Here is a 21,296-nt window from a genome sequence, read left to right on the forward strand (position 1 = left end):
AAAGATTTGGTTCGAGAAACGTAAAATTAGGAAGCAGCAAAAGACAAAGTAATTTTGATGACGGAAAACGCCACAAAGTCAGCCTTACGTTTTTCATTTAACCAAATTCCGCGACTCTTCAAAGTTCAACCTGAAATGTGGCTCAGCCTTGGCCGGTTTTTATAGGTTATGTGGCTTAACCTGTACCTGAAATTGTTCCACATTATCACTGGAATCTGTAGCAATCCAAACATTTTGTTGCTGCAATTGTTGACATATATGATGGTCATAAATTTTGCATACACTATTCAATGTCTCGTGATATAGGACTGGAGGTCTGATCACAGCTTCGTTTCCTTTGTCCGTGCTTCTGACGTGAACACCTGCGTAAGGTTGTTTCGCCTCAACGAAATTTGCCCGTATGCCAGCTTTTCTAATGCTCTCTTCAATGTCAGTCGAAAACTTGAGAGAAGGAATCATTTGGCCAAAATCTTTATCCTTGAGCCTATAAATCTGTTTAAGACTTTAAATTACATTATTTTGTTCATTGCTGATATGATTTTAATTTACTTGGACAGTACACTAAATGAGCTTAGCGTCCCCTTCCCGTTCGTTAATTTCAACCAATTGCTTTCTTAATTCTTTTTTTTTTCAGTCAACTCAATCAATTTGTTCAACTCCCCTCCCAATTTTAATAACTTTGTTGAAGATTATTTTAATTTTCAATAGTTCAGTATTAAATCAAGTTTTCATTGTTTCATAGGGCGACGGCAAATTTTGGAGAAAGTTTATCCCCAACAAAATATGGCTTCTGGATGAGCAAATTTTGTTTAAGAATAAAGTTGATGTCGAAAATGGGAAATTGTTTCTAATATGACAATGCAATACTTGTTTTGTCGTCCTGAATAATAGTAGTATATCGGTTTTAATTCAACACACCGCTTTTTTGGACAATGTGTCATTTGGTGATTTCAAGGTGAAATTGGAATGTTTGTCACTATAAATTCAGACTAACTCAAATTAATTTTAAAAAGCCAATGTAAGTTGAGCTTCCCTTTAAGAATGCGATTGTACTAATGTAATTTTTCCAACTATGTTCAAAACAACAACAATCGATAAAAATTTTCAAACAAGCACTAAGTTGCTGCAATTATGCTTTTCGTTAAATTTTGTAATAATACGTTTCGCAGAGCATTTGCTATTATTGCTATTAGGATAGGGAATCTTTATTTTCGAAGAACTAACGGATAGAAGAGTTATTTGTGAAGGAAAAGCGTTCGCCGACAAAAACCATGCAATTTTGGACAGAATCACATGTGATTTGTGCCATGATTAAGCCTTACAATTAGGGCGTTGTGTAGGTTCTTTTATGATTTGCTCCGCAAGTACGCTCTGCTTCATAAGCATCGTTGGCATGCGTACTCGCAAAGCAAAAGATACAATTTAATGCACTGACGAGACGCAGCCTGTGTCGTCAGTTATGTGTCGATGCCTAATCATTTTGTCCTCCTTCGTGAGATCTGAGTTGCAGATGGTAACCTCTCTTATTCGAGGCCCCTTAATTATTGATGTGTAATCATCAGTCTTTATGACGGAGGATCCCGGCGCCAGCACGTCATAGAGCCTGTCAAACTTTTCTTCCAGCTCATGTTTTTCGATTTTTTTCTGGGCCAATTTGAGGGTTAGGGAAGTTTCTGTTCTCTGTTTTGAAAGTTCGATTTCTGGGTGAGTTATAATTTGAGATTCTTTGTTAGGTTCTGTTTTAGTTGTTTTGTTTGCTTCATGGCTCAATGTGTTCCTTTGCTTCTCAAATTCTACATTGCTTCTATTGCCGTCCTCCCGTCTGTCTTCTGGGAATAGTTCATCCCAGCGAACTGTTTCAAGATCCAAATAATTATATAAATTTGATTTATATGTTAATGTGTTTGGATTTGGTTCAATCAATATGTTACTAAGGGGCGTATTAGCTTTACGTCCAAATTGTGCTTCAAAAAGTCAAATTTTAGTCTGTTTTTGACGTCGTAGTTGATACATGATTGCACAATTATTGTAGCCTTTAGGTTAATTTTCTTTTGTTCCGCGCTTTTAATTCAAGCTAGACGGTTTTTGATTGTTTGTATTGGCATCTCGACTAAACCAATTGCTCTGTGATCGTGAATTGGAGCTTCAATTAATATATTGTAATTAATCTATATTGTTGTGGCTACAAAACGCTTTAATTTTCTGACCGATTTGACACTTTGATTGATCTAATCTCATTGCGCGAGGTATTCCCTGCAAAAAATCATAGTCTTGAAGGATTTGCAAAACATTCTGTGCATTCGCTCTATCAAATATTTCTGCTTACGGATAATTAGAAAAACGATCTATACATGCAGGAAGAAAACTTTTTGATCTTGCTCATTATAAATTGGTACGCCAAATTGTTCTTGAATTTCTTTATTAGGTACATTACATAGTTTTAAGGGTGTCCATTTACTAGAGGGAAAGATAGACTTTAAATTTTTACCGATCTTTACGCAGAGGTTGCTCTTGGACGTCTTTGATAGTAAATCTTCGTGAATGTACAGCCACCACGCGCGAACGGCCATATACGTCATCCCCCACCTCAATTGTTTGCGTTGAGGCAAATGCTAGAGAATTGCATGGCCTTCCAATTGGACGTCAGTTTTTGTTTCATTGATTTCCGTGCTGCATTCGATTCGGTGGACCGCGAGATGATGTACAAGATAATGAAACATTACGGGCTTCAACAAAAAGTTGTGAATCTCATCCGCAGCAGTTACGAAGGCTTCAAGTGCTGCATCAAGGAAGAGGGCGAGAAGGGCCAGATGTTCGACGTAAAAACTGTTGTTCGACAGGGTGATGTATGGTCGCCTATTCTCTTTGGCCTTGTGATAAACTACGTGTTGGCTAATTCAGTTCAAGGAGGAACCAACATTAGACACTGTGTTGCTGATCTTGACTTCGCCGATGATGTTGCCCTATTGGGCGTCTCTGATTCCGAAGTTAAAGCAAATCTACATAGAATTGAATCTTCAGCCGAGGCTGTTGGCCTAATGACCAATGTTGGGAAGACAAAAAATATGTGTGTTAAATGCGAAAAACCCGGAGCCAGTGTACCCATTGCTCAAAAGAACGTGGAAGTTCTTACAGGCAACCACAAAGGCCGTTTTGGGACTCTCATTGAGGCCGAAAACCAATCCCGACTACTCATTGGCAGGAAGGTGCTGGTGGGCAAGAAGAAGAATGCGGGCTGGTTCGAGACACTAGCTGGTGAGAAACTGAGATTGAAAGGTTCAGCGGAGGCTGAGCTTGCAACAGTTGGCAGCGACGAGAGGTCAGTGGTTGCTGATCAAGTGTTTACGGCGAATAACAGATCATCTGTGGTCTCTGATGACAAGAGTTGTGTATGTTCATGTTGTAAACGTCGCTTCGAAACTGCAAGAGGCTGCAAAGTTCATGAAGGCTGTGTTGCATGAATTGCCTCGATATATAGGTCTTCCTATATTTAAATTAAAATATATATTTTAAATAAAAATAATTAAAATAATTATAAAATTAAAATTAACTATAATTAAAAGTGTGATAGCCATTAGATCATCGATGCATACAAACCCATTTTTCACGTGCAAATCCTTCAAAAAGCTGTGAATATACGAAGTGATTTGGCAACACCGTTCTTCGTTGTCTGTATTGATACTATCTCTAACTTTTTCTAAGATTGCGTCCTTGGAGGTCAAACCTGCCATTATTATTCCGGAAAAGATCTTAGATAAAATGAAACTAAATTAATCTTTATGAAGGTCAACAGAAGATGATGTAGTGGTAAGATGAGTTGATTCCGTTCCGCGGGTTGAAGTAGTGGTCCTATTTGGGGGTACATTAGATGGTCGAACATCATCCGCAAATAAACTTTTGAGGGTGTCGTTTGCTTGATTTGAGAAAGAGTTTCGTCATAAAGAGTTAGACATCATTAAAACGGAACGAAAAGATTTTGCAATTCGTCGAGTTTAGATATATTCGTGAATGACTGATTTGCAGAGCAGTTAGAAACAAAAAACGAACATAATTGAAAAGTGAGTTTGCTTGTGTTAGAGTCGAAGATAGAAAATTATCTGGTGTGAATCTGGTATTAGGTTTTTCCTTATTGTTTATTTCAGAATGTTCTTGCTTCCGCGCCGCAAATTCACTGCATATTTTCCCATTGGTTCTTAAATTATCTGCGTCAATTTTATATGGCGCATTTTGGTCCGCAAAAACTGTATAGTTTTTTTGTATTCGAAAGAAAGCTTATTGTGCTGCGATTGATGGCGTCTAATTTAGCAACCATAAATTGTTCGTCATAAGTCAATAAATTAATAGTTTGTTGCTTTGGTTCGCGCGACATATAATCTCTTAAGCCCAATTTGGAAACAATAAGATGATCTTTTGAGAAACTGAAGTGAAGCAGATGATTGACCCATTAAGTTAGATGACTATTGTTTGACTTATTCCGTCTATATCTCGCATTATGGACAAAAAAGCTGGACGATCAGTGATAAGAATAAAAGGTTTGCCGTAGAGATAATACGTAAAGTGCTCAATTTACCAGGGTACACCCAATCGTTTGAGTTCTTTAAAGCTATATCGTTCCTCAGTTGAGTTGGGGAAACGCGAGGCGATTGCTACCGTGAACCAACTATCAGTTGTACGCTGTTCGATTGTAGAGCTAAGACTTTTTCTCGATCATCATATTTGATTCGTGTTTCTAAAGTGGGATTAAAATGCTTATGTTCTGTTGCTTCGGTGATTTTTTCTTTCATTAGATCGTCCTAATATATATTGCGTTTTTTTTTCAGTAGAGGTCAAAAAGGATGACAAACTTGTGATAAATTAGGTGCAAAATTATCCAAATGATAAACGGAGCCCAGAGATGATCTTAGCGTTTATAAAAAATTTGCTGAAGTCAGTTGCTGAAATATGTTGCGCCGTTTTAGTTGCTATTGGAGTTATTCTTGATTGTGTTATTCAATGTCCGAGCCATACGGTTTGATTTCTTGCCAAGTAACAGTTTGCTAGATTGATTCCTAGATTTTCTTCGTCTAATTTTATCAGATATTTACTGACAATTTGTAAATGATCTTCAATGCGTCCTCTATTTACTATTGAAAAGTCATCTAAAAAACAGAAAATGTTGGTATGGCTGATTAGAATGCAGTGAATAGCTTTCTAAAATTCGTCCGGCAAGTCGATTCAATCACAGAAGTCTGTTTTGAAGCGTAAGTGCCGGTCATTTCACCGCTTAATAGATTGCAATTACAACAAGCGCATTAGATGGCCCAACTTGAATGCACTGAAAAACATCACTTCGATTGTTTTAGGTTGCACGGGGGTTTCGATTTTCATAATTTCGAATTTAGGGCAAAAGTTTTATTCCTAGCTGATCGAACAAATCTTGTCCTAAGATGGGTTTGAAGCCGCCAGCGACAACAGTTATTTTTGCTTTGGAAGTTGCCAATCGCTAAAATTTATAGCTGATTTCATTCTCTAACTTCTTTCAAAATCGCGTCCTCGGAGGTCAATCCTCCCCCTAATATTCCGAAAAAGGTTTTAGACAAAGCGAAATTGAATTTATCTGTATGAAGGTCGCCAGAAGATGGCGTAGTGGTAACATGAATCGAGTCCGTTCCGGGTGTTGAAGGATTGCTGGCATTTGGAGGCGCATTAGATGGTCCAACATCATCCGCAAAACAAAATTTTGAGGGTTTAGTTTGTTTGATGTGAGAAAGAGTTTCGTCATCAGAGTTAGACATCATTAAAAGGGAGCGAAAAGATTCAGCGATTGGTCGAAAATTAGATATACTAGTAATTGATTGATTTGAAGAGCAGTTAGAAGCAAAAAAACTATCTTGGAATGTGAGTTTGCTTGTTTAGAGTAGAAGATTTACAATTATCCGGTGTTAATCTGCTGATAAAGTTGTCATTATTGTTAATATCAGAATGTTCTTGCTTCCGCGCCGCAAATTCACTGCATATGTTCTCATTTGTATTTGAGTTATTTGCGTCCAATTTTTATGCCGCTTTTTGCTCTGCAAAATCCGTATAGTTTTTCGTATTTGAAAGAAATTATTTTGTGCTATAATTTAGCAACTATAAACTGTTCGTCATAAGTCGATAAATTAACGGTTTGTTGCTGTGGTTTGCGCGAAATATAATCTACTGAGCCCATTTTGGAATCAGGAAGATGATCTATTGAGAAATTGAAGGGAGGCAGATGATCGACCCATTGGGTTAGATGACTATTCTTTGATTTATTCGCTCTAATTTCTCGCACTATTGGCAACAAAGATCGACGATCAGTGATAAGAGTAAAAAGTTTGCCTTAGAGATAATACTTAAAGTGCTCAATTGACAAAACTACACCCAATCATTCGAGTTCTTTAATGATATATCCTTCCTCAATTGAGTTGGGGAAACGCGGGGCGATTGCAACCGTGTGCCAACCATCAGTTGTACGCTGTTCGAGTGCACAGCCAGGACTTTTTCTCGAAGCATCACATTTAATTCCTATTTCTAAAGCGGAACTAAAATGTTTATTTTCTGTTGCCTTGGCGATTTTTCTCCTAATTAGATAAAAATGTTTCCCAAGTTCAGCTTTCCTAATAAATTTTTTGTTTTTTTAGTAGAGGTAGAAGAGCATGACAAAATTGTGATAAATTGGGTATAAATTTACCCCAATGATATACGTAGTCCATAAATGATCTTAGTTTTTTTAAATTAGTTGGTGAAGTGAGTGGTTGAATTGATGCCGTTTTAGATGCTAATGCAGTTGTTCTTGATTGTGTTATTCAATGTCCGAGCTAAACGGTTTCATCTGTTGCCAAGTAACAGTTTGCTAGATTGATTCCTAGATTTTCTTCGTCTAATTTTATCAGATATTTACTGACAAGATGTAAATGATCTTCAATGCGTCCTCTACTTTCTTTTGAAATGTCATCTAAGAAGCAGAAAGTGTTGGTATGGCTAATTAGAATGCAGTGAATAGCTTTTTTAAAATTCGGCCGGCAAGTCAATTCAATCATAGACGTTTGTTTGAAGAGGTAAGTACCGGTCAAATCACCGCTTACCAGGATGAAATTAAAACAGCGGGCCGTATCAGCGTGCAAAAATAGTTGGCTGTTTGTGTATTACAATTCCAGCTAAGTTAAGTATAGGATATCTTGCGGCTCGATTGACAGTGCCTGGGAAACTGTTTGAATTAGTGAATCAATGTTTGACATTTGGTATTTGATTTGTAAATTGATTTGTTTAAAATTTTTGAGTGAAGGGCGATTTTGATTCACTGACTTTTTTAACGGTGATTACAACTGGTGAAATGAAGAAGTGATCAGTGCAACTCTACAAGTTTTCAATACGTACTTCATATAATGGTTTTTCGAATATAAGTTCGATTTTAACTTTTGGTTGTCGGCGAAATGGTACTTTTCTTCCTTTTTGATGAGTTGCTTGGTAGTTTCCGTAAATTTTTGAATAAAGTGTGTGATGTTTTGTTTTGTCGATTCGTGTTGTTGATTCGGGGAATTCTTTTCTTTCGCTATTGACTGTTTTATGTTGCATGGTGGTCCGGTTTCATTAATTTCAAATTTAGGGCAAGATTTTTTGTTATCGTTATTCCTAGTTGATCAAACAAATCTTGTCCTAGGATGGGTTGGAAGCCGCCGGTGACAACAGTTGTTTTTGCTATGGGATTTGCCAATCTTTAAATTTAATAGCTGTTTTCAATGCTCCTAATGTTTTAGAGTAGCGTTTGAGAAGGATTTAAATTCAATTGGTGGTTTCTCTGACCAAGTGGTTTGATTTTAAATTAAGCATTATATGCCCAGCAAGTGACAAATTAACGATTGTACATCCGTTGTCGGAATCGAGTATCGAATTGCAACCCGTGTTGCCGATTAATCCATTCATTTTTTGCGGTGCGATTGTCGTAGTAATACTTTGCTCTATCATTGCGACGTAAGTTTCGTCTGCAATGCCTCATTCTGATTGTTATTGCTCATTGTAATTAATGAAGTGTACATTTTGATTATCAGATTGATCTGTGGTTTCGGAATTTTCAAGGTTATTTATGCGTTTATTTTGCTGTTTGGTTGAATGTTTTGTTTATTCCGACATTTCTTTCCAAAATGGATTAGAACTCCCCAGTGGTTACATCTCTAACCCAAAGCGGTGAAACCTGACGGTCGGGTCAATGTCCAGTTTTGTCCACAATTCCGGCAAAGACCATTTGCTTCGCGATTTAATGTATTTCTGTTGATTTATTGTGTACGGGTATTCGCGCTGCAAATCGAGTGAACTGTTGTACCGCATTCACTCCGTTGCTGGAAGAGAAAATGCACTGTTGGTTCTGATGGCCCATTTCCATGTTGACAGCAAAGCTAAGCGCTCGTTCAGGACTATGTCTCTCAAAAGTTCGCGTTGTTTATCGTCGTCTAGCATGTTTTTGTTGAAAATATCTCGAATGAAAGCCTCGTCGCGGTTTTCAAAATCGCAATTTTCTGCAATTTCCTTGAGAATACTGTAAAACTGTTCCATTGACTTTCGTATTCTTGAAAAAAAATGTAGCTATCGAAAGTGATAATACGAGGGCGAATAAAGGCGATTTCTATCATTTCCCACAATTTCAAATGTTGTAATATCGTTGTCATGATGAAACTTCTGCGTTGAGTGACAACGACCCTCAGTTCCGATGCTGAGATAGAGAAAGTAGACGCAATTCCGGTCGTAGAGTGTCCACGACTTTTGCCGCAAATCATGCCTGCCTCAGTTTTTTTCTGACACATTAGATCCCATTGAAGATCTCGTTTGTGTTCACAAAGACGTCATTAGATCCCATTGGAGTTTTCACAAAGACGTCACAGCGCGTTGTGAAAAGGACTTGTGTGTTGTTTTAATGCCACAGTAACCTATAGTTTATGCCACAGTAAAAAAATGTCACATCGTTAACTTGACTTGAATTCTCCAATTCTCCCATCTTATTGGTGAAACCGTTGTCACCCTCTACCGAAAAGGTTTGATAGACAAAGGTGTCTTTCGATATTCGCGAGCTGACCACGCCAAGTCGTACAGAAACTTTTCTACAGGATTTTTGTGAATCGCTGGCGAAATTCGGATTTTAATTGCCCCAAAAAGATTGTGGTTTTTGCGGTGCAAAGTCACGCTTAATTTTGTTCTATTGAATTATTTCAGTTCAGTGACATCGTTTTGAATTTTGGTCGCCCCGCGAACGCTAGCTTAAATTTGTAGTGGTGATTCGCTTAGCCAGTGACTTGAATTGCAAAGTTGAATGTTTGAGCGTATTAGCTTAGCAGAAACTAGAGGAAAAGAGATTCAACTTAAAATTGAATTGAATTGCGAAAGAATGAAGATAGAATTGGAACAACATTTGATCAGCAATTTGATCATTCAGATTACAGATTTTTAACAGGCTCAATTAGGAAAATGGCGGTAAGCCACAGGAAACAGACAACGTGCACAGACATAAGATCAAAAGATTATATAAACAAGTTTAATGAAATGTGAACAACAAAAACTGATCTTGAAATGAATTAAAATGAAGTGGAAATGAACTGAAAATGAACTAAGTTGGAAATTAAGGAATTTTAATAAATTAGTGCCACGAATGATTTGTACAATTTCTTCATGTAAATCACAGAACTCTCAATCATCCATTTTTTTGGTCAATAGTCTATTCATCCCAGTTTGATTTTGTCCTTCTAGGAAGTTATAGTAACCCATTCACACGAAATTTGATAATAATACTGTGACCTAAACAACACATAGGTGCTTTTCACAACGCGTTGTGACGTTTTTGTGTGTTTTAAGCTTATTCCAAATTGTTCTGATGCTCACGTCACTGGTATCTGTCTGGTCAGTAAATTAACTAGGCTGCATTAAAATCTGGATGCAAATGCTACTGGTTGTTACGCAATGGGTGTCTTATCCCCGTAATCATTTTTGTTCGGGTTGAAATGCTTAATTTCGAATCGTTAATTGTTTCGATTTAATTATAAACGCTTTTTCACGTTCCTTTCACTATTTACGTTTCTTCGTGATAATGTCCTTAAAGTGTGCGTTGGTTGCAGAGGGTTTCGGAATACGTTTTGCAAAACTTATAACGGATCCGATTTATAACTTATAACCGAACTTGTTTTGCAAAACTTATAACCGAACTTATATCCGATTTTTTGTGGGGCTAAATTGGGAACCGTTTCAGTCTTTGAAACTTCGAAGAATTTCGCGGGATTTAATTATATGGCCTAGGCACTCTATTTGTGACTTCAATGGTTTGTAATCTTCAAGCTTTAGGAAAATATTCGAATCACCAAATCTTTGAACTATTTTGTCAACTATAGCAACGCGGTCTATCTAACATTGAAATTATTGTATCAATCAACATGTTATCAACTACAGGGACTACAGGGAAATCTTGAAGAAAGGACACTTTTAATCTCTGAAACTCAGTCGGTGATCTAGTTAAACCAAGAAAAACCTTGTCTAAGACTGGTCTTTCTCATTCATTTTCCTCCAACAATGGAAAAATTACACTGTTCGCTTGATTCCTGGCCCAATGGTAGTTTTTATCTGTTGTTGTTTGTTATCCGGGCTTATTTTATTGTTGTTCTTGTTGTTTTTGTTGTTGTTTTCGTTGTTTGTTGTTGTTGTTGTTGATTGTCGTCGTCGTTGTTGTTGTTGTGGATTTTCTGGTTGTCCTGAGGGGATTTTTTCCTGGTGTTGGATTATAATTTTGACCACTGATCTTGGCACAGGTGGCAACCACATGCCAGCTGCAAAGAACACACGTTGCGCTCTGAGAAGTTGTTTTGACAACTTTTCAAAAAATTTATAATTCGGCTCTTCAGACCAATCGGATTCAAGAAATCCACTTCATTTCCAATAAGATTGACAATCCGGCCCATTCGATAGAAAAACTCATGTCGGGCTTTTCTGTTTCAGGCCTCTTTGAAGTTAAAGAATAGATTCTTTCTCTTTTCTGAGGCACGCGGATTGGGAAAGGGGCACCAGTAGAAATTTTGCTCCAATAAACTAAAAAAGAAAAGTAGGCGATCAATTGAAGATACATAGAGAGAGGCAGTAAATCCACTCGTAACAGAAGTTCAGTCCTCTCTTTTGAAACCCCTTTAGCTTCTGCAGGTGCAGTTGAGACACGTGAATGATCTGGACTCCATACGTCAAAATCGGCAGTAGCAACAAGTTGAGACACATCTTGACTTTCTCTTTCAATTTGTTCGACAGATTTATTCTCAAAACAAAAAAGTAATTTGTTGGTCTTTTTTAATCGACTTGTTGGTGCTTTTTAATCGACTTTTGGTCTCTTTTAATCTATACCCAGTTTCTGCCTGGCGTCCGGCAAGTTGGAAACTGGGTATACTCCCATTAATGACTAAATGAGAACACTTATTTGGGGCCAGCTCCAACTTATTTTCTTTCACCTATCGTGTAACTTGTTCCAGGTCAGATTTAATTTCTGACTCAAGATTTCGCCAAAAGTTTGAAATCATCCGCAGACAGAAAAAGATCCCCGAAATTGACGACAACTGAAAGATCATTCACGAAAATGCAGAACACTAGCGTCCCCAAGAGAGAACCTTGGGGAACACCACTGCTTATGTCCAACATCTTGGAGGTCATTGTCTACTATCACAAACTGCTTGCGTCCATCCAGGTACTTCGCCAGCACTTCCAACAGACAACCTCCGACACCAATATCATCTACTTTCTTCATCAGCCCAAAATGAGGATCCTTATCAAAGGCCTTTGAGAAATCGGTGTAAAAATCCTCAATTTGCTCATTTCAGTTATCATCTAATGCTTGATAGATTTTCTGTAGAAAATCAAACATGTTGGTTGCAATAGATCCCATTTTCACAAAGCCATGTTGACGAGATGAGAAGTGCTACCTTGACAAGTTGACAAGTGCTGTTACCATTTTCCTGATACTCTATAGAATTCAAAAATTCATCTATTTTGAGCGTTTGCGGCTGACTCTTTTTTATTGTTTATTAAATTTTGTTTTAGTCCAGTTCAATCGTCGTTACAAATGTATCACGTCTGACAGTTGTGTGTTGAGTATTTATTGCAAACCGATCATCAGCACGGCTTCGTGTTTTTTCGATTTTTTCTTGTAGAATAAGCAGAACTAGTCCGTCTTTTTGTTGGTTTATTTTTATTGGATAAATTTTCTTTAGCAGTTTTAACTGAACTTATTCGATTAAAGAGTTTTTTTATGTCGAAACAAAATGGATGTTTTGTTCATCTTTTTCCAATTTTTTTTGTATGTATACTCCCCTGGGTCCTAATTAATTTGCTATATTTGTGTCAGATTCGTATAGTTCTTCTGAATAAGCTATCAAGGATCTGTGATACATCACTTCCCAACGCTGCTGACCCAACGACAACCACCCTGATGTTAGTTTGAGTGATCCTTTTTGGTAAGTACCCAAGAATTTCATTTTTTTTCACTAAATTCTGTGAATTGTTCATATTTTATCTTCGGATTTCTCAATTGTACGCTTGTGCCAACCATTTGTTTTAGTTATGTTCTATGATCAGAATTTTTATGGGTGAATCTGTTGTCTTTCTATCCATCGTTACCAGGAGATCAGAGGATCCGTTGTACATTCCAGACAAATTGGTCTCAGACCTAATGGGTTATTTAGTTCCTCCTTTCTACTGGCAGGTCCTGCCGACTTGTTTCAGGTCAAACGAGACAACCGATGCAGAGAGCTTGCAACGGAGCTACGCCGTTGTCTGATACACGTTAAGGTGACTAACAAACAAATTGCTTTAAACTACAAACCATACAACAATGAAAAGGTATCATAAAGTCACTATAATTCAATAGCTGGACAGTTGTCGTAATGTATGTCGAATTTATCCAAAAATAAAATTTTTGATATTTTTCGAGCATTTTCTGTTTTTGTGCTCCACTCCTCGATTTTTTACCCGGGTTGGGCCTCAACTGACAAGGAATTACAAGTTTATCAATTTAGGATGCAATAACTTTCGAATTGAAATTGCCTGCTCCGTCATATATAAGGATGCCATTGTTTATTATTGATAACGGCATTGCAGTAGGGGACTGATGAAGCAACAGCTTATGAAAACAATATCTTACTCTGGCTGGTCCTCACATCGCCAAAAAAGACAAATTCAACAAAACCGATAATAAGGTATGCTTCTTATATAAATTACAGACAAAGCCTACAAAAATCGGCCACGAACTGTGCGCAGGACAAAATGGGCAATTTTAAATGTCTGATAATTAACGCATTCGTCGATGTGGCATTGTGTCAAAATGCACCAATTTTGTCATTGTTGTCACCAGGGGAATAATTGACACTGCGTGAATGGTCGGACAATTAAAAAGCATGGGTGAGGCTAGGTGTGTTTCTGCGTACATTGAGGGACTCCCTATTTTTTACTGAAGCCTGCCTTAATCGTGATTCTTAACTAGTCAAAGTTTGTCCAATAACTAGCCAAAGCCAAAATCATTAACCTGTTAAAACCTCTTCGTTAACAAGCTATTGGGTGAAACAGGTTTTTCATAGTCTGACCATTAAAAAGCCAAAAGTTATGCATTTTTCAGTTTTTGTTAAAACAATTATGCCGTACTGAGGGCCTTCACAAAACAGAAGCTATTATTTCAAAAATTTAAAACTCAAAAAATTTTTGATGAAACATTTCAAGATCAAACAGTTGGAGAGAACAAGTGACCTCTTCTCCTTTACGTAATTGACGCCAAATTTAAACTATTGTTGAGAACTTTTGATTTCATAATGCGAACAATTTTCAATAGTTAACCTGACTGTCTTAAGTAACCACGTCGATTAATTGAGTTTAACCACATTGAAAAATTTCGAGATCTTATTAGTATACTCATCATGCATAAGAAAATTGAAAAGAAAAAATGATTCCTTGAACATATGCTTCAATAGGACTCCCACATACCACGCTTGAGCATCTTCAACACAATACTGAAGTTGTTTCTTAACCGTCGGTGGAATATGACGCAATCCAAATCTGAACAAATGCGGAGGACGTTTCTTCCCGTCCAGAAATGGGATCCGTTTCACTCTATACGCAGTCGGACATTGTTGAAGAGATGTGAAATAGTAGTTGATGTTCCCTCTGTCGTATGAGAATACTGAGTCGTCTATAAGACATGTTTGGTTTCTTTGAATTGCCAGCGAAATGCATTCACATATTCGGTGCATCATGCTCCCAAATCCAACCGGATATTCGTTCAGGTCATCTCTCACGTGATACACTTCACGACCACGGTCACATGTTTTCCCTATTGGAAGTAGAACTCAACACTTGCAAGAGGGTGCAGTTTCAGACCCAGAGATTGGGGAATTTTTATTGCGTAAGATCTGATAAGATGCTTACGAAGAGTTTTTATCCTGTAAGATCTTGTAAGGTTTTACACGATAAAAATTCTGATGAAATAATTTTTCGTGTCATATATGATAAGATGATTAACTAGCATCATTAAAAAAACAATTAATCAGATCTTTCACATTAAACATTCTGATAAGCAAAATTTTTATCCTTAAGATCTTCTAAGATGCTTACTAAAATTTTCAATCTCATAAGAATCTTACATAACAACTTATAAGATGAATATTCCCTCTTACAAAAATTGACATACTGCAAGAGTTTGCAAGATTTTGTAAGGAGTTATGAAATACCTGTTTTTCGTATAAACATACTTACTGAAGAACCCACAGAGTACAGATAAGGGGTAAAACTGTTAAAGTAAGTTGAGACAGAAGATATGTTCTGCTTCGCAGGCATTGTTTTTCTGATTTCGAGCAATAGTGAGCTTAACTTTTGTTAAACCATCTTGCAAACTCTATCTATCAGACGTCAGTCAGTCTCCAATCTTTTTTGCCAGCATTTTTGTTCGGTATCAGCATACTCACTTTTCATTTCACTGTCACTTAATCTTTATTATATAATTCGTCTTTAAAACTATTGGAAAGCAATTGCATCTTTGCAGCTAACTGCAGCTAACAAATAATTGCAGCTAGCAAAAATTGAAGCTTTAAGAAAAAAAATTGCTTCGGTGTTCTTCATTTAAGCCGGATTACTTTGCTGAAGAATGTGTTAGAAAATGGCAGTATCAGGAGAAACTAATTGACAGTTTTCGAAAGACAGCACGCTCGATATGACATCTCAATGGTGAACAGAGACAAATTTAGCGATGTAATGCCAAGAAGTTTTAAATACAAACTTTTATTCTAATTTTTCGATCGTCTTGATCCTAATCGTTGTGATCTTACTAAGCTATATAGTTCTAATAAAAGTTTCTTTTGGGGTTTTCAATATGAGTTGGTAAGTGCATTCATAAACTCTCATTTAGCACCTTGGTATTCTATGAAGTACTTTTTTGTTACTGGGAAAATAAAACGTAATGAGAAGTTGTTTTAAGTTGAAATTTTCGTTCTCGTACACTTATTCAGAGAGAAATCAGAGTATGTCTCTTATTTTTTTGTTTTTTACATTTGTGATGCAACAGTGTATAATTTTGTAATGAAATTTTGTAATACAGAACATTGTAAAATTCTGAGGCAGATATTTTGGTGAAGATTTAACTCAATTGTGCTCCTTGAGTATATTGACAGTACTCAAAAGTAGAATTTTTGTCCGGTACGATGTAATAAAACGGAAATTCTATTATAAGATCCTATATGATGGAATTTTCATCGTGCAAGATTTGATAAGACGCTTACAAAAAAATTTTTGTCGTGTAAGATCTTATAAGATGAAATTTTTATTGTGTAAGATTCTATAAGATTGAATTTTTATCGTGTAAGATGTGATAAGATGCTTACTATGAATTTTTATTGTGTAAGATCTTGTAATATCTTTTATAAGATAATGCATATTATTACGAAATGTTATGAGATCTTACACGATAAAAATTTTTTTGTAAGCATCTTATCAGACCTTACGCGATAAAAAATTCCGCTTATAAATAGGAATTTCTATCTTGTAAGATCTTATACAATACCTACTTGAATCTACAAACGTGTAAGATCTGACAAATTGTCTTATAAGATCTTGTAAGGGGATGCATCTTCTTATCAGTTTTTATAAGACAATATTGCTCGAAGTTTGTCCAAACTCACACAACAAAAACTCCAGAATCGCTGGGGAATTCAAATTCAACAAGCAACAGCCACGAAAAGGACTGTTTGTTTAACCTAATACTATATGGCTATAATGATTAGACCATTTTGCAGCCGTTGCCTTTCAATCACACCTCTGAACAATGTTCAGACATTTTCAACATTTTTAGTTTTTCTGTTCGTTTGTATTGAATCACACTTTGACCCCCTATGTGCGAGCCACGTAGTCTGATCAGAGACCATAATACACAACCTCAACCTTAGAGCGCGAAAGTATATAGTAGACCTCAAAAATGTTGTTTAAGAGTTTCATGTCCTGTCATTACCTTATTGACAGACTTATCAAGTTATATCCGCATAAGCCAAAACAGCCGGGTTCCCAGGTTGAGGTCCTGAGACCCAGTTCACCTCTAAGCAGAGCCTCCAACACCTAACTGACTTCTGATCAGAATTTCGTTTACTCCGAATGAGATTGTGTTTTTGGTGCGCCCAAAGATAACTCTAATCAGGGCCACCAAGACAAAAACGTTATCTGATCAGACTCATTTCAAGACCCAAATGGCTTATGCCCAGGCCATGTCCAAACCATTTTCCAAAATTTCTTGCGCATGAATTTATCCCAAATCATATAATTCGAGTGCAATATGCGCAGGCGTGCGCTCGAAATTGGTCCGAGCAGGGGTCCGCTTCGGCCTGGGAACTCAACCTGGGTTACCAACTTTGCTTAGCTATTGGCGTGACTGGAAATGAAATAAATATCCAATCCAAATATTTCAGAAAATATTTCTCTCAAGAATTGAATTTGACTTTGCTAAAGTTGCATACCTCTCTGTACGTCTTCAATTCGATCTGCAATTGTTTCTTCAAGTTTTTTCATCTTCTGTTCACAATCTGCACGTTGCGTTGCCGAAACAATCATGTAAGCTTTCTTCACGCTCGAATAAAAATTCTTGAAACCTTTGAGAAAAAGATCCAATTCTTCATGATTCAAACTTAACCGTTTGTCGTAATCTATCTCCAGTAATTGGTTAAGATTCTGATCAATTTTGTTAAGATCTTGAACAAGATTGTCGCGTAGGCTTAACACGTTTGACTGAAGGGTCAAAAATTGAACGGCCATTTTGAAATAGGCAAGTTTGTACTCAATTGTCAGCTCGTGCGTTGATAAGATATAGACGAAACTGCTCGCCACTTTCTTCACACGGCTGAACTCGGTGAAAAGCATTCTGTTATTGGAAGGAACTTGATATAATTGTCTTTTTCCGCCAACTTTCCCGCTGGTGCCGAAAGAAAACAAATTGTTTTCACTGATTAAACCACACAAACAAATGTACAGGGAACAAAAGGCTGCTAGACATTTAAAACAGCTGGAGCGGCTTAAATAATTTGGCATATTTGTCTGCGCTAAAAGTGCACTAGTAGAGATCCGACGATTGTGAAATAATTTGTGTCTGCTTGCAATTACCTATTAACATAAGATGTTGACGGCGCTACCTTTATCAGACAGAAAAATTGTTGTTACATAGCTCTTCCAAAATTGATAGATGTACCGCTGATATAGACACAATCAATAAATGCTCAAAAAGTGCTGATTCATAATTGTTCTTTTTAATCTAGGCAATAAATTTTCAATTTTTTTCAATAACCTTTTGATGATGGACACTGTTTCTCATTAAAGAAAATAGAAACAATCAATTATGTGTTTCATTTATCATAGAAAAATTTTTTTCAAAAATCCATATTCTTTTCAGAAAAAAATATTCAGATAAAATTTGAAGGAAATTATCATGATCAATTCCACCAAAAAGTAAAATTCAATTATGTGTTTTACTTATCATAGCAAAAATTTTTTCAAATATCCATATTCTTTTCAGAAAAAAAATATTCAGATAAAATATGAAAGGAATTATCATGATCAACTCCAAGAAAAAGTAAAATTCAATTATGTGTTTATCATAGCAAAAGTTTTTTCAAAAATCCATATTCTTTTCAGAGAAAAAATATTCAGATAACATTTGAAGGGAATTATCATGATCAACTCCAAGAAAACGTAAAATTCAATTACGTGTTTTAATTATCATAGCACAATTTTTTATCAAAAATTCATATTATTTATAGAAAGAAAAATATTCAGATGAAATTTGAAGGGAATTATCATGACCATTTCAAAGAAAAACAAACATTCAATTATGTGTTTCACTTATCATGGAACAATTTTTTTCAAAAATTCATATTCTTTTTAGAAAGAAAAATGTTCAGATGCAATTTGAAGGGAATTATCATGATCATTTCAAAGAAAAAGAAACATTCAATTAGGTGTTTCACTCATCATAGAACAATTCTTTTCGAAAAAGCATATTCTTTTTAGAAAGAAAAATATTAAGATGAAATTTGAAGGTAATTGTCATGATCATTTCTAAGAAAAAGAAACATTCAATTAGGTGTTTCACTTATCATAGAACAATTTTTTTCAAAAATTCATATTCTTTTTTGAATTAAAAATGTTCAGATAAAATTTGAAGGGAATTATCATGATCATTTACCAGAAAAAGAACCATTCAATTATGTGTCTCACTTATCATAGCACAATTTTTTTCAATAGTTCATATTCTTTTTAGAAAGAAAAATATTCAGATGAAATTTGAAGGGAATTATCATGATCATTTCCACTACTTCCTGTGAAAATAATTGAGTATCTGTTTTTGCAAAACCATCACGTCAACAATAGTCAGATGGTTTTCATTTGGATATTTTGTTTATTTGTTTTCATTGCTTGTTTCAGTTTTATCTTGTTTATTTTCATTTCAATGGTCCACTGGTTTCAAATTGTTGAACAAATTGGCTACCTTTAAAAGCTGGTTCCCATTTTTCTATCATGAAATATTTCAAAGTATGCTCTAGTATTTATAACTAATCCTTTTAATTCAGTCTAATAATCATCCAGTCAAAAACCCTTTTCAAGAAACCAAGTTTAACTCATTTCGTCTGTTTTTAGTGAAGTTTTTCATATTGTAAAATAAAGATTCAATAGATTGCAATTTCACCCAAACGTCCTCAAACTCAACAATATTAGATATAACATTAGTTGAAAAGAATGTTTTACTTACCAAGAACCACACATCGAAGTTCCTTTAAACAAAAAAAAATGATTGAAATGAATCTCTGATAAAGCGATGCTTGATTCAGTTTCAACTAATTTAGATTATTATAAATAATACCAATTTATTGTATCTATATTTGATGATATTTTCTCCCACCACGCGTTTTATGTACTTGATGGTCTTGATACCTGGGAAGCGCAAAAGATTTCTCAAAATTTTGTAGAAGCAAACTATTTTTGGTAACCTTTGTGACTCCCACTATGTATCATGATGCTAAGATTAGTTTTGTATGTTGACTTTTTGCACTGATAATTGGTATTTGAACAGCTGATTTGGGAGCCCTTCTTCCATGCCTTAAACCAAATCACCATCCTAATCTACTACTTAGATCTCTCTTGTATATCTTTAATTTCTATTGGAAAATATCATTTTGCTATTCTGTTTTTTTGAAAAATTGTCTCTTTTACTTAGTTAATAAAAGCTTTTCATTCAGCCTTTGAATGTCCAGAGCCCAACAAGCCAGGATCTTTGAAAGATGCTGATAGTTCAAACAAATGTGTAATAATTTTAGAAAAAAGCCTACAAATAAATTACCAAAAACTGAAAAGACTTTGTTTTAACCGTCGGAGTTCTACTATCGCATTTCGGAGTATTTAAAACTGTGGTTGACTTTAAAAAAGTAGCTGGAGAAGAATCAGACGGAAGGTTCCAAAATATCAAAAAGTACACAAAGTTTTATAAAAAATTATTGTTCTCGCTCTACAGTCACTTACAGGAGTCGATTACTCAAATGAGCATAACGTAAAAATGTCGTTAATAATTTAATGAGTTTAAACTTTAACATCATAAACCTCGTGTAGAACTGAATAGAGTAACTGAAGAATTATGTATTACTTTAATTTTTCTCTATAATTTATGGAAACTGAATAGAATTCAACTTTTCTATCTTTTGTGATCCTATTTGAATTTTATTTCGTCTATTAAAAAATTTGGCACAAGTTTTCCCAAATTAAAATGAAATAATTTGTTGGTAATTACAACTTTGCGAATGCCAATAACTTAACTGAAAGAGGTCTTACCTTGACTATTTTTGTTGTATGGTCTCATTTTACAACCTCAATTGATATATGTGCAATGATAGATCTGAATTGGAAAATAAAGCAATGCGTGATTTGAAATTTTATTGTGATGATTGTGTCCTGTAGCAGAAAAACAATAAGACGCCCTGGTAATATGCCATAAATGTCAATCAGGTATTGCGTTGTTCTTTTATCTCAACAGGTGTTCGCAGCGTGTATTGTATATCAACCACAAATAAAAACAGTGATGCTGATTATGTTGAAAGTCTTAGCAGAGTCGTTATTTAGGCAATTTCCCGTCAAATTTGGTCAAATTTGGACATTAAGTTTTACTTTACAGACACTCTCAAGGTTTCGACAAAGTCAAGCTTTACTCCGACTAGACAGAAAAATGTTTTTCAATCATAATGCAGTGCGGAGAGGGAATTTCAACTAGAACTTTTTGATCTGTGTTTCGCCTCTTTTGGGCAATTAATACAATTTATATGTAACTTAACTTACACCCATCATCATGTCTACTATGGAAGTGAAATACCAGTGATATGTGAGATTAAGGCAATTAAAGAGTAATTAATGAACAGATGGCTACAAAAGCTTTCCCAATCTCACATAAAAAGCTTACTAAATCTCAGCTGGATTTTTTGACGAGTCAAGGTTCTAAAAATGATAGACAACATTGATGTTCAAATGATGTCTAATAAACATATATTATGCTTTCAGAGAACAATGAATTTTCTAATAGCTTCAGAAATATGTTTTTAGTCACTTTTAATAATTTTTTGAGGTTTATAGGCATTTTTTGGTTTTTATGCAGTTTTACTATTTAATTGCATATATCAAAACCCAAGTTGATCAGGAACACAATGCATTGAGCTGATAACTAACGGTTGTTATGATTCTGACAATATATTAATATTACCATACCATTACCATGATTCCCA

The 21,296-nt window shown here is 35.5% G+C and overlaps 1 protein-coding gene across 1 annotated transcript; it reads right to left on the reverse strand.

Moving 5' to 3' along the window:
* Positions 1–13,868: 13,868 nt before the first annotated feature.
* On the reverse strand, positions 13,869–20,451 carry LOC142345062 (uncharacterized). Its single transcript, XM_075397144.1, has 3 exons — positions 20,356–20,451; positions 17,001–17,452; positions 13,869–14,335 (listed from the first exon to the last, which is right to left on the reverse strand). Exons 2-3 carry the CDS (start codon positions 17,398–17,400, stop codon positions 13,869–13,871), a joined length of 867 nt encoding a protein of 288 aa, XP_075253259.1. The 5' UTR covers positions 17,401–17,452; positions 20,356–20,451.
* Between the last annotated feature and the right edge of the window lie 845 nt (positions 20,452–21,296).

Source organism: Convolutriloba macropyga, chromosome 8 (genome assembly GCF_964194025.1).
Source record: "Convolutriloba macropyga chromosome 8, txConMacr16.3, whole genome shotgun sequence".
NCBI lineage: Eukaryota > Metazoa > Xenacoelomorpha > Acoela > Convolutidae > Convolutriloba > Convolutriloba macropyga.